The sequence below is a fragment of the Onychostoma macrolepis genome, chromosome 09, assembly GCF_012432095.1.
Source record: "Onychostoma macrolepis isolate SWU-2019 chromosome 09, ASM1243209v1, whole genome shotgun sequence".
Lineage (NCBI taxonomy): Eukaryota > Metazoa > Chordata > Actinopteri > Cypriniformes > Cyprinidae > Onychostoma > Onychostoma macrolepis.
In genome coordinates, this window is record NC_081163.1 from 20,480,263 (window position 1) to 20,493,498 (window position 13,236).

The following is a 13,236-nucleotide window of genomic DNA, read 5'->3' on the forward strand; positions in this document are numbered from 1 at the left end:
AATTGTACAGTTATAAACTTAGCTGCCGCTTTAAAAGTGATGATGAGGCTTCATACAGAGGAACAGTCCATTTGCGCTCGAGGGGAACATTCTTCCGTTTATGTGACTATTTACGGGTTTTGAAGAAGACGGTGTTTTAGGAAAAGTTCTGGGAATATATTCACGGTTGTTTGTTTCAGATGTGTAATGCTGCTAGTTAAATAAAACAATGAAAGAACCATAAAGTTGGCAAAAGAAAAGTGTCCACCCCGTCGAAACCATTCTATTTATAGCATCAGCAGTTGCGATGAGAAGATTGTTACACTGTAATTTCATAAGGGCGGAGGAAAATGTCTTAATTTTTCATTTAAACTGAAGGGCAGAGCCTGTTTTGCTAAGTCTGTTGATTATTCTGATATACAGGGATGTCGAGGAGGAGTCGGGATTTTTGCACACTTGGTAAATCAACCAACCCATGACTGGTAAGTTTCCTGCCAGAGTTTGATGATGGTTTTTGATGATCATTGTCATTTATCAGTAATCAGAATCACACTCATATGTGTCATTTCAGACATAGACCTTTCACGAATCTCAGTTTATAGCCCTCGGATTCAGGTTGGCAGTGTTTATAATCATCATAAGTGTTTATTAAATAAGATAACTCTGAAATGAGTGACTGATCTAACGGAATACGTCATAACGCCGCGTGAAAAGTGACGTCATCAGTGATGGAGAGAAGAGTAACTTCAACTAAATATAGCTTCAAAGCTGCGTGGAAATGATACAATGATACATTTAGAAAATAAATTATAGGCTACAATTTGTAATAACATTAGAGAAGTTAAATGGTCTGGCTCCAACCCATTTGTTTTTAATAAAAGACTTGCTATAAACATGCTATACGATATAAACTTAGCTATATGCTAAATGCTATAAACAAAACTGCTCTGTGTAAGCATAAAAGGCAATTAGACCATCTAAAATTATTCAGAAATATGAAAGGTTTATAAGGCAGATATGAAATATAAAAAACAGTTGATTTCTGTCACATAAGAAAAAAAGTAAATCATAATTAGAAAATAAAGTCATAATTATGAGTCATAATGACATAAAAAGTCAAAATTATTAAAAAGTAAAAATTGACATATTGAGTCAGTAAATAATAAAGTCTTAACTTTTTATGTCAGTGTCTTCTTTTTATGTCTTAATTCTAACTTTTATAGATTTATCTGAATGTGACAAGATAAAATCAGACCTGTACAGTTATTCATTTATTTTAACTTGGTATAACCCTGTGACCGTTTCTCAATGTTATTTATTTTGTTATAATAATAAAGTTAGAATTCACATGATAAGTTCTTTGCACTTTATCAGCTATTTTGAATTTACTTGCTGATGACGAAAATTTAGCTAAAACACTGGGGAGAGAGAGAGAAAAAAACCTTTCCACTTAAACAAATTCATACAGAATAACATGAGGGAATAAATTACCATTTTCATTTATGGATGAACTTCGCCTATTGCCTGCAACTACAGTACATGAACTGTGATCATAAGAGGTCAGTTTGAGGTCTTTCTCGTGGGTGTGTTTGGTCGAGAGGTTCTCATAGTTCCTTTACGAAAGCGAGATCACTCAAATTTTCAGGCCTGGTGGAATTAGGAAGGAAGTTTACTCCTTCCGCACATTGTGGGCCGCAGGAAGGGGTGGCTGTCACCCACTGACAGACTTTTCCTCCTGAATAGCACACATTGCCCTGCTCACGGGCCGGGCAAACACTTCTTCGTTAGCCTAGCTGATTTCTTCATACTCTTCGCTCTGCTATTAGAGTTGTCTTTTTAGGTAAGAACATTTGTTTTTACTTATTTTCATACATTTAGGTTCAGATGGTCATTTCACCTTAAGTCTATACTAAAATTGGGGCACTTGTTTAAGAATCTTGCTTAATAGTTTTACACAGCCAGTCTATGTTCTCTTGTTATTTGTTGTATATTGTTTGTTTGTTTGTTTTGTTTTGTTTTGCCATACAATTAAATACAAGTGCTTGTACATTATTTATTTTTGTATTGTTTTTATTTATTTATTTATTTTTAAGTGAAGTAGCTTAATAAGGAATGTAGGTTAATTTGCATTTGTACTTTATGGTACATTTTATATATTTAATGTTTTTTTTTCCTCCCCTCATCTGTACTAGAATCAAATATACTTTTTGTATTTAAAAACACATTTGCAAGGCTAAAAATGATCTTTTACAATAGATAAATATATGAATATCATCAACATTTTGACATCTTATTCGTATCCTTACATTCTCCTAGAAACTACATGGTACTTTCTTTAATTTTAATTTTTTACTTTATTTGAGACTGTAATCAAAAATAAAATAATACTTGGGTTTGGAAGATTTCAAGGCTTGTGTTGTGCAGAAAATAACAGCAATTACAAAGAACCACACTGTCTGTGTCTAGACCATATCCTTTGCAAGGCATCCCTTTATCCTAAATTAGCTCTCTGCAGAACTATTCCCAAACCACAGAAATCCTCATTTGAACTTTTCATCAGTACTTTCAGCTTCTTTATTTCATATAAAACATGAGAAGTCCTCATAACTGTCATCTACCTAATGCTTAAGCTTAAATAATGATCAGGGATAACATTCTCCTCTCTCTCCTCAGGTGTAGCTGTTATCATGGCAACCAGTGCGGTCCCTAGCGACAACCTCCCAACGTATAAATTGGTGGTTGTGGGAGATGGAGGCGTGGGAAAGAGTGCTCTTACCATCCAGTTTTTCCAAAAGATTTTTGTGCCAGATTACGATCCTACTATTGAAGACTCCTACTTGAAACACACAGAGATCGATGGCCAGTGGGCTATTTTGGATGGTACGTGTGTACTATTTTTCTGCATTATAAGTAATATTCTTGCTTTTAGTGCTCTCATAAAATTGCAGTCTTATCAGTAGGCCAATATCAAGCTTTTAGCCTCATTACAGATCTACAAAAATCAGAAAATCCAACAAAAACCTACATTAGTTGGTAGCAGTTTTAAATGGTTTATAACTAGTTGAAGTCAGTCCAAGCTGGTTTACAGTAGGTTTGAGATGAAAGGAAAATAATAATAATAAAAAAATAATATTTGTAAAAAGTTAAAATATACACCATTTGACAATCTTTCATTCTGCTTTCTAAAGCCTGGTTGGTTTATGTAAACATACTTTGATGGTGGGTAGAAAATATAGAGAATATTATTTTTATATATAAAAGAAATTAAATATTTTTCAGATAATACTTTATTGTCTTCATTATATTCTTATTGTCAGCCCTGTGTCCCTGTGTATTGTGTTTTTCTGTCTCATGTGCTCCCCATGACTTAGTTTTCCCTCATGTATGCCCATATTTGGGTTTTCCTTTTCCTGTTCCTGTTCTCGTTTGGTCCCATTCAGTTCTATTAGTCCAAGCTGTGTTTTGATTTGATTCCTCCTTTGTTTAATTAATTACCTCGTTTAGTCCCTGTGTTTATAAGCCCTGTGTTTCCCATTGTCCAGCGTCTGGTATTAACGTCAACGTTGTGTTCATGTGAGTCTCACCTTGCCTTGTGTTACCCCTGTTGGATTGTGGATTAAAGACTGTTTATTTTGAAGTTTACCTCCTTTATCTCCTCGTTCCTTGTCTCGTCACAGTGCTCAACTGTGACAGAATACCGGACCCTAAAACAGTAGCGGCGCCCCTTCTCCCGGATTTGTTTCCGTTTTTTTTTTTTTTTTTTTAAGTTTTATGTTTTCTGTTTTTTTTTTTTCTCATGGCATGGAAACCGGCGACGGCGTTAGATGACGCAACCATCAACTCGCTGTTCTGGCACGGGGCCAACTACCATTGCCCCGTGGACCTCCTCCGGTGTCTGGAGAGTGTCTGGGCCCAAGCCAGAACCAGCCCACCGTCAGTCCCGCCGGCCGTTTGTCAGTCAAGCCTGTCGGCCGTTCATCAGTCAAGTCAACTGGCCGTTCTTCAGTCTAGCCCTCCGGCCGCTCATCAATCAATTTCGCCGGCCGCCACAAAATCAAGCCGTTCATCTGTCAAGCCCGCCGGCTGCCGCTCCCCCAAGCCTGCCGGCCGCACCGTTGTCAAGCCCTATGCCGACAGCAGCTGTGTCTCTCACCTCAAGCCAAAGGAAGAATCGGAGGAGGAAAAGGCTGTTGGCTCCAGCCCCGGAGTTCGCTCCAGTGTCAGCTCAAGCCCCTGACCAGAGTTAAGTCATGTCCCCTGAAGCCTTGTCCACAGGAATAATTGTAGTCTGTCTAGTTGGTCTTTTCTTGTCCATAGGGGTTCGTCTGAAGCAGGCTGCTTCTCCTGTCATGGCCACGGAGGCCATTCCCAAGCCGCTTGCTTCTCTAGTTGCCTCAATGGAAGCGGTTCCTGAGTTCACCCCTGAGAGGGCCCCTGTCACCACGTTCAGCTCAAGGAGAGCTGTTGGTCTCATGTCTGGCCCAGAGAGGGCCTCAGATTCTGAGCTTAGCCCAGAGAGGGACCCTGTTCCTGTGGATAGCCCACGGAGGGCTCCTGTTCCTGAGTCTAGCCCACGGAGGGCCTGTCATTTCCCCCAAGGAATTTTTTTGGCGGGGTTATAGGGCACCGGCCGAAGGATGAGGCCAAGGCCACGGAGGCTGCCCAGCCATGGCCTCCTGAGCTCCCTGATCCGCAATGGCGCCCCGAACTGCCTGATCCGCCATGGTGCCCCGAACTGTCTGTTCTGCCCTGGAGGCCTCCCGTCCTGTAAGCCTGTCCCTAGAGGCCTCCAGAGCACCCCCCCCCCTCCCCGGTAGATGTTAGGTGGCGCGTGGATGCGCCTTCCAGGAGGGGGAGGTGATGTCAGCCCTGTGTCCCTGTGTATTGTGTTTTTCTGTCTCATGTGCTCCCCATGACTTAGTTTTCCCTCATGTATGCCCATATTTGGGTTTTCCTGTTCCTGTTCTCGTTTGGTCCCATTCAGTTCTGTTAGTCCCAGCTGTGTTTTGATTTGATTTCTTCCTGTGTTTAATTAATTACCTCGTTTAGTCCCTGTGTTTATAAGCCCTGTGTTTGCCATTGTCTAGCGTCCGGTATTAACGTCGATGTTGTATTCATGTGAGTCTTTCCTTGCCTTGTGTTACCCCTGTTGGATTGTGGATTAAATTATTATTTATTATTTTGAAGTTTACCTCTCATCTCCTCGTCTCGTCACAGTGCTCAACCGTGACACTTATGACATATGTTGATATGTCCTGGTCATTATCTTGTCCCTATTACCTTCACTCCTTGCAGTTTTAGACACAGCAGGTCAAGAGGAATTCAGCGCCATGCGAGAGCAGTACATGAGGACTGGTGACGGTTTCCTCATTGTGTTCTCTGTGACGGACAAGGCCAGTTTTGAACATGTCGACCGCTTTCACCAGCTCATCCTACGAGTCAAAGACCGGTTAGAAATCATGTGTACATACAAAACTCTAGTCCACAACAAATTTTTGACACCTCAGAATATTCCCTCCTCCCTTTTTTTCATTTGTTTTTGTTTTTAACAAGTTTTGTGTCTTCATCAGGGAATCTTTCCCCATGGTTTTGGTGGCTAACAAAGTGGACCTGGTGCATCTGAGGAAAGTGACAAATGAACAGGGCTGTGAGATGGCTGCCAAACACAACGTGAGTCCAACCAATATCAGAGCACAACTTTATGTAGGACTGACAACAGTGGAATTTAAATGTTAGTGAGCCCACAATTTAGAGTGTTTGTGTGTTGACTGACAGCAGTTAAAGGGTTAGTTCAACCAAAAATTTAAATTCCATCATAATTTACTCACCCTCATGCCATTCCAAACCAGTATGATTGCTACTACTACTACTTTTATGGTACTTTTTGTTTGTCAATTTTTGGAGCATCCATCCACATGCAAAAATACATAAACATAACAATAAACATAAATATACACTACGATTCAAAAATGTGAGGTCTGTACATTTTTTTTTTTTTTTTTATGCTTTTGAAAGAAGTCTAATTTTCAGCAGACATTTGATCAATTTAATGCATCCTTTCCAAAAAAATAAAAATAAAAAAAGTTTTCTTTGGGGAAAAAAAAAAGTCACTGACTCCAAACTTTTTATTTTGTAATTATTCTGATCTTGTATACATAATAATCCATATATTCATCAAAATATTTGAACATTTACAGTACTTAAAATCTTACTTTATTATGTAAAACTCCTTTTTTTTTTTTAAATGTCAAATTTAAATTTGAAAGTGTTTAAGGAACTTCTGCTCTTTTAAAGGCTGAAAAAGAAGAGTGACTTTGTGCAGTAATTTCTATTTCTTAACTATTCCTTTAGATTACGTACATTGAAACAAGTGCCAAGGATCCTCCTATGAATGTGGACAGAGCCTTTCATGAATTAGTCAGAGTTATCAGGTAAATAAAACTCATGGTCACACATGTGGGGTTTGTCTTTTCATAATGATGTACTAGGATGATATACAAGACAAAACTGTTATCATCTACTTCTGCCTATCCAAACATTTTTGGACATTACAGGGGGACTTCAAAGTTTGAATCTGGCATTATTATAATTTTGACACATTTCTCTTTTATTCATTCTTTGCCTTTTTAGACAGCAAGTTCCAGAGCGGAGTTTGAAAAAGAAGAAAAAGACAAAGTGGCGTGGAGACAGAGCCATGAGTTCTCACAAGCTACACTGTGTGATATTGTGACTACCTCTCCTGTCGAAATCATCAGCTTTTGGCAACATAAACTGCCAGAGAGGACTGACTAGAGATCTGCACTAATCAGAGGACCACAGACTTTATCAAAAGAACTGGCATGAAGTCAGACTATATCTTCCTGTCTCAGGGAAGCATATTTGGTGAGTCAAGGGATCACTGCTGCCAGACCAAGGAGGAGCAATCAGTACAACACGTCTAATTTGAAGCACTGCCTGAAACGACAAAAATCACAGCCAATCAGAAAATATTTAATGTTTAATATACTATGTGGGATACGGTTTTAGACCAGAGAGATTGCACAGTGGGCAGAGCTAGAAAGATCCATCCAAACCTAAACCATGCACCACAGTCATTCACACACCTACATCAAAATTGTCTGCAGCTTCCAAACATTCATACAGTTATGTAGATTGATTGTTTTGCAGAGCTGTCTGAACATTGTTTTCAGTAGTTACAACAATTATGAAGGGATATCGTTGTTTTAACCTTCAAGGAGGATTAAAATCTGCCTTACAAATGCATATTTATTGACATGTTTGAAGGAATATGTAGCTATAATAGAACTTGTTTAAGAAAACTTAAGTGTCATTGAGTGTTTGATACGTTGTCAATATGGCCTTTAAAGTTAAGCACAAAAAGTACTGACACGATTGAAGGGCCCATTGCACTAGCAAGACTTTTTGCACTTTCAGTATTTACTCATGGGCTTTTGATGTTTAAAATTGCCTTGTGATTTTAAAGGCTCATGTTTTTGATTTTGTTGCACACTTAAAGTACAGGTGCTCTGAGCCATTATTCTAAATCTGTATAATAGTCAGACAGAAAATGCCCTCACTATCTGGCAGATATCAATAAAATATGTCCTGAGAAATCACGTCCCGGTGACAGTTCTGTAAATTAGAAACACTCCCATTTATATATTATCATTTGTATAATGAAAAAGTAACATGGTTTCAGCATTGATAATAATAAAACATTTCATGAGCATCAAATCTGCATATAAGAATGATTTCTGAAAGATGATGTGACACTGATAACTGGAGTAATGGTTGCTAAAAAAATTCAATTTTGCCATTATAGGAATAAATTCCACTTTAAAATATATATTTAAAAAAAAAACATTTATTTTCATATTGTAATATGCATCAAAAATGCAGCCTTGGTGAACATAAGAGACATCTTGTGATTTCAACATTTTAAACAGTAGTGTACCTTTTATTTTTCTCCATATGTGATTGAATGTTGCCAAGTGTAAAGAGAGAAGAGTATGATTGTGCTGGGTAGATGGGTTATATTTTATGCTTGATAAACCTTCAATGTTCATCAATTTGTCAAACCTTCTGTGCCTCAGTTTCCTCTGTGTTGGACCAATTGCATGTGCCTGTGCCAGTGTGATAATAATCAATTTCTTAACCACTGGTTCCTCTAACTGAAGCTGAGCCCATCTGCCATTAAAAACATGAGGGGCCCTTAGCCAAATGTTATGTTGTATTGTTCAATACCACTTTGCTCTGCTCGACACATACATAAATCAGTAAATCAGCAAGGAACCATATCAAACATTTGCTGTTATCTGTTGAATGAGGAGTTTTTGGTTGATTTTGCTATTGTTGGGAAACTTCAGGTCTAATGAGCTAGAGAGTACAATATATCCGGAAGCTCTGTTAGAATTAGTTTAATGTTGACAGGAGACATTGGTTTAAATTGACATAGATGAATTTCCACAGTAAAATCACAGCATTCTAACAATACATTCCATTTTGATCCCCTACAAATATTGTTGTAAATTTTTAGTTTTTTCTTTGGTTGGTCAATTACATTAAACACTCCATAATCATGAAGTCATAAACTGGTGTAGTAGTAGCTGGTCATGAGATCAGAGATCGTATAAATCCAATTCCATGTTGTTATATTATATGATATAATAGATCTGGACGAGCTTTGTTAAGCATTAATCATTGTTTACATGCACTGCTTGTAAATGAGGAAGTGAGTTGATTTGCATTCAAAGGTCATCATGGGTCTAATGGATTTTTTTCTGTTCTGTGGCTTTTTTTTTTTTTTTTGTGAATGAATAGAAAGATTGTGTGTTGCATTACATGTCACTTGTTTTACAATGCTAATGTTTATTTAATAAGTTACATCTCATTAGAGAAGCATGTCAGGTTGGTTATTGCTGTGCAACAAATGCTTTGTTTGCTCCTTTTTTCACCCTGATAAGCTTGTTTTAATATGCATGTCATTATGATAAAGCTGCTCTGCTTTGTTTCAAGTGACTCAGAAGTAAATGACATGCCAAGTTGCCTTGGGTGGTTTATGGTTTTTAAATAAAAGATTCTTCATACACAGTGTAGTTAAGTGTGGAATTTATTGGAAGATGTCCTTTTGAATGTACATGTTTTGATTAGGTACATAAGCTATAGCTTTACATCTCTAATAAATGCTTAATGATTTTTAAACTTTCTGTACATAATTTTCTGCACACAAAAAAAACACTCGGATACACTTGTCTTTACCAGCAGATGGCAATAAAGCACAAAGCATATTTGCAGAAGCTGATATTGGATTTATCTATGGAGCACAAGAAAGTTTTATTCCTAATCCTACATGAACAACATTAAAAATAATCAGTTTCCTCTTGATAAATTAAAAGGCTGATCTAATAGCATAATAATGTCATAATATAATAATAGACAATGCTTTTATCTTTTGTTTAATGCTGAAATCATTTCATTTAACCATTTTTATTGACCGAGGTATAGAGAAAACAGAAAATTATAGTTGTAAGAGAGAGGAACAGGGTTGGAAGATGACGGAAGTCAGATTTTATCTTGTGTCGTCCACATTTCTGTATTGAGTATTGTGTACATGCTAGTATAAGACTGTTTTAGCATTCAGACTATAAATCAAATTTTACAGTGTAATATGCTCCATGTCTTTTGCTTTGTATAACAGATTTGATATTCATGAAAATTCTGCCAATATTCACTAAATGAAGAATTTGAGTATTTTGACTTTACAGTGAATTAATATTGTATCTTATCTGTTCTCCTCCCAAAATTAATGAGGCTTCAAAGCAGCTTTTCTAGCTCTTTAACACAGTTCCTTTGAGGATTCATGCTGTGCTTTGAGTCTGACTCTAATATCCATCTTCAAATGCTGAGTGTCAGCAAAATATAGATTATGCAATAAAATGTGGAATTTTAAAGAGCTCAGCATTTGATTTCTGCTTAAATGAAGCCCTAAAATAACTTGATTCTGCAAGTTTGTGGCTTCAACCTGTACAATCACCAGCTGCTGCTATTTAGTGCTTAGAAAATATAGTTCAAATATAATTGGTTTGATTCTTGCCTTGCAAAGCCATTAACGGTGAATGGTAGCGAGTGGCATTCAGCTGGTCATGTGATCTCAACTGGTCGGGCCCTGCGGTGACCTGCTCTATGCAAAGTAAAACCGCTTTAAAGGGATAGTTCACCCTCAATTCTGTTCAATTCTGTCATCTTTTAACACAAAAGAAGATATTTTGAAGAATGCTGGTAACCAAACAGTCGCCGGTAGTCATTGACAGCAAATGGTTACACACGTTCCTCAAAATAGCTTATTTTGTGCTCAACAGAAGAAAGAAACAACATGAGGGTAAGTCAATGATAACACAATTTAATTTTGGGGTGAACTATCCCCATGCACTCAACTGTCACAGCTATAATTACATAGATTAATGTAATTATAGCTGTAATGTAATTATAGCCTCCCCCATAGGAGGAGGGGCTATCAGAGATGATGAAAGACAAAATAACCTTATATAATTCAAACACTACACGGATAAGTATATATATATATATATACACCATATATGCATATATATAGTGCATAAGTGCAAAGTGTATAGTGCGTCATTTGGGACTTTAGAGGGTCCACGTACTAGGGAACTAATGACTCTGAAAAAGGGAAAAACACTCAAAGCTCAAGAAAGAAGCATGTGTTAATGTCTTCTCTTATCCTTTTTTTAATCACATGGCTCATTAAAACTCCAGACATTTACAGGAAGGTCACATACACCTCGTACTGTTCTACTGATTCTGCAAGAGCACACACAACCAGTACAGGCTTTCAGAAGAAGCTCCAAAGAAAGAATTTGTTTGTTGTATATTTCTTCCGTTTATATGAATCTTCAGGAATTTTCAAAACCTTCACATTTTGTGCCCATCTCATCTTGAATACCTTGACATCCATTCAATTCAAAATTGCACATTACGAATGGACACAAAGTGTGTCATTGTAATGCTTGTAAAAGCTATCTACAGTACACTTTAGAATGCATGCTTTTGTTTACTGCACTTGTTGAGCTGCTGACATTTGACTCATATTGATAACAAGACCATTTGTATAACATTTGAATATCAGAGTCAAATTCTTTCTGAATAAAATAAAGTCCGTTCAAGGCCACATAACACAGTCATCCTGCAAGAGGACCCATGAAAAAATTAAATAAATAAATGGTACAATGTATGCTTGTGTGGATTTTTGTTTTTGTGTGAGATTATGATATGACTTGGACTTGCGAGCAGTTAACGGATAGCTAGTAATTCACTGCAGCCTTGAGTATTCTGAGAATTTTTCTTATTAAAATGATCAAATACTGACAAATTTGGTAACCTCAGGTTATGAGGTAAAAAAAAAAAATCATATTTCTTTCAACTGAGAGACGAGGCCATAGTGACATTTTGGTTTGGCAATTAGGGACATTTTGGTCTGGGGAAGCAAAAAAAAAAATCTCATTAAAACTAAAATGACTGATAAAAAGAAAAAAAAAAGAAAAAATGTAATTGTGCCCATTGAGCAGAAATGCACATATCAAGGTTCAAAATTCAATCAAAAATGCTAAAATTAATAATCAGCACAAAACAGACTCAGTGAAGTCTGAGCAAAAAACACCTTTATAAGCCGGTTCTTTGTAGTGAATGAAAAACATGATATAGTGCAACCAATGAAATCAGACTGCCCAGCAAAAGACTCTTACAACCCAGTTCTTTGTAGTGAATCAAAAACATGCGACCTGTTAGTCCACCCAGTGCCCAACCAGTTGAGATGACCAGCTGGTCACTTTTCAAAACACTTATAAATCACACAGTATGGAGTGTATTGAAAATATGAAATAGCACAAAGTTTCCTGTAAGGGGTAAGTTTAGGTGTAGGGTTGGTGTAGGGCAATAGCACATACAGTTTGTACAGTATAAAAACCCTTACGCCTATGGGATGTCCCCACTTTTCACAAAAACAAACGTGTGTGGAGAAGGAGAGGTTACAAAGAAATTACTTTCATATTCTTTATAGACACACACACACACACACACACACACTGTTTCTCTGGAATAAAGTACCTCTGTTGTCCACAAGCAATTCCTGAAATTTAAAATAAATTGCCCATTGAGAAAATAAAACAACAGACTAAATTGCCCATAGAGAAAAAAAAGAAATAACACTTATCTTAAGGTGAAAATAAAAAACACTGAATGAACCATAAGAGATTGAATGGAGAGGTGACACATGGCTGAGCAATCACATACACTCCTGGCACCAGTGTGCCATTGGCTTTCTTGTGATTCATTTAAAAGCACTTGCAGCTGCTGTGCCATAACACTGACAAAAGGCATAATTGGCATGTGCAACAAAGCTATGCAGATGCCAGCCTGTGTTTATGTATGTGATGCATACTTTGTTTTGCACTTTAGAGAACATGGTGAAATTCACATCAACTATGCTTGAAAGCCAGTAACAAGTGGTGCTAAAACACCCTGATTTTAAATAATACAAGTGCAGATTAAATATTAGACCCAAATACACTCAAAACACGTGCTTTGATTTATTGGAAATTATTACTTTGCATGCATTAACATGGTATTCAATTGAACAGAATTAAGTGAACATGCATTGCTTAGAGTCCAAAGAGAATTGTCACAAGCTCCTTTTCTTACGCCTGCAAGAAATTGTGGGCAATGTTACATGACATTTGGAACAACACAGGAGTGTTTACACACTGGCTAATTAAAGACAAGACACAGGTGTGTTGTTGAAGGACAGGAAATAACCAAGGGAGTTTGTAATAGCATAGCACACTGCTTCTATTTCTGCAGTATGTATATGCATATTGTATACTAATTTTCTGTTTGTATACTAGAATACCTTCTATGTTTGCTAAATTAGATGCATTCATGTAGGTCAAGGGTTTGACTCTCAGAAAATGTATGAATTGATTAAATGCTTTAAATAAAAACATCAACCAAATGCATAAATGTATACTGTGTACACAAGCACTGGCTGGCAGAAGAAGCTGGAGAAACATGAAGTGTTTCCATGAAATCTGTGTTATGTTTAGAACAGCATGCCTCATACTTTTACTTCTTCCACAGTATGCAAATATCATCTTCATTTTTATATTTGATCAGATTTATTTATTTATTTTTGCATTAAACCTGTAAAACCAATTAAATAATCATGGGAGAAAAAAAATTATT

The 13,236-nt window shown here is 36.9% G+C and overlaps 1 protein-coding gene across 5 annotated transcripts; it reads left to right on the forward strand.

Moving 5' to 3' along the window:
- Positions 1–252: 252 nt before the first annotated feature.
- On the forward strand, positions 253–9,067 carry mrasa (muscle RAS oncogene homolog a). 5 transcript variants are annotated; one of them, XM_058787811.1, is made up of 6 exons: positions 259–461; positions 2,653–2,859; positions 5,275–5,428; positions 5,550–5,649; positions 6,331–6,410; positions 6,610–9,067. In XM_058787811.1, the coding sequence occupies exons 1-6, from the start codon at positions 455–457 to the stop codon at positions 6,707–6,709; spliced, it is 648 nt and encodes a 215-aa protein (XP_058643794.1). In that variant the 5' UTR covers positions 259–454; the 3' UTR covers positions 6,710–9,067. The 5 variants fall into 5 exon arrangements, with proteins under 5 accessions (XP_058643796.1, XP_058643794.1, XP_058643795.1 ...); XM_058787812.1 differs by lacking the exon at positions 259–461 and adding an exon at positions 1,477–1,819; XM_058787815.1 differs by lacking the exon at positions 259–461 and adding an exon at positions 3,657–5,097 and having other exon boundaries at positions 2,730–2,859.
- The last annotated feature ends 4,169 nt before the right edge of the window (positions 9,068–13,236 follow it).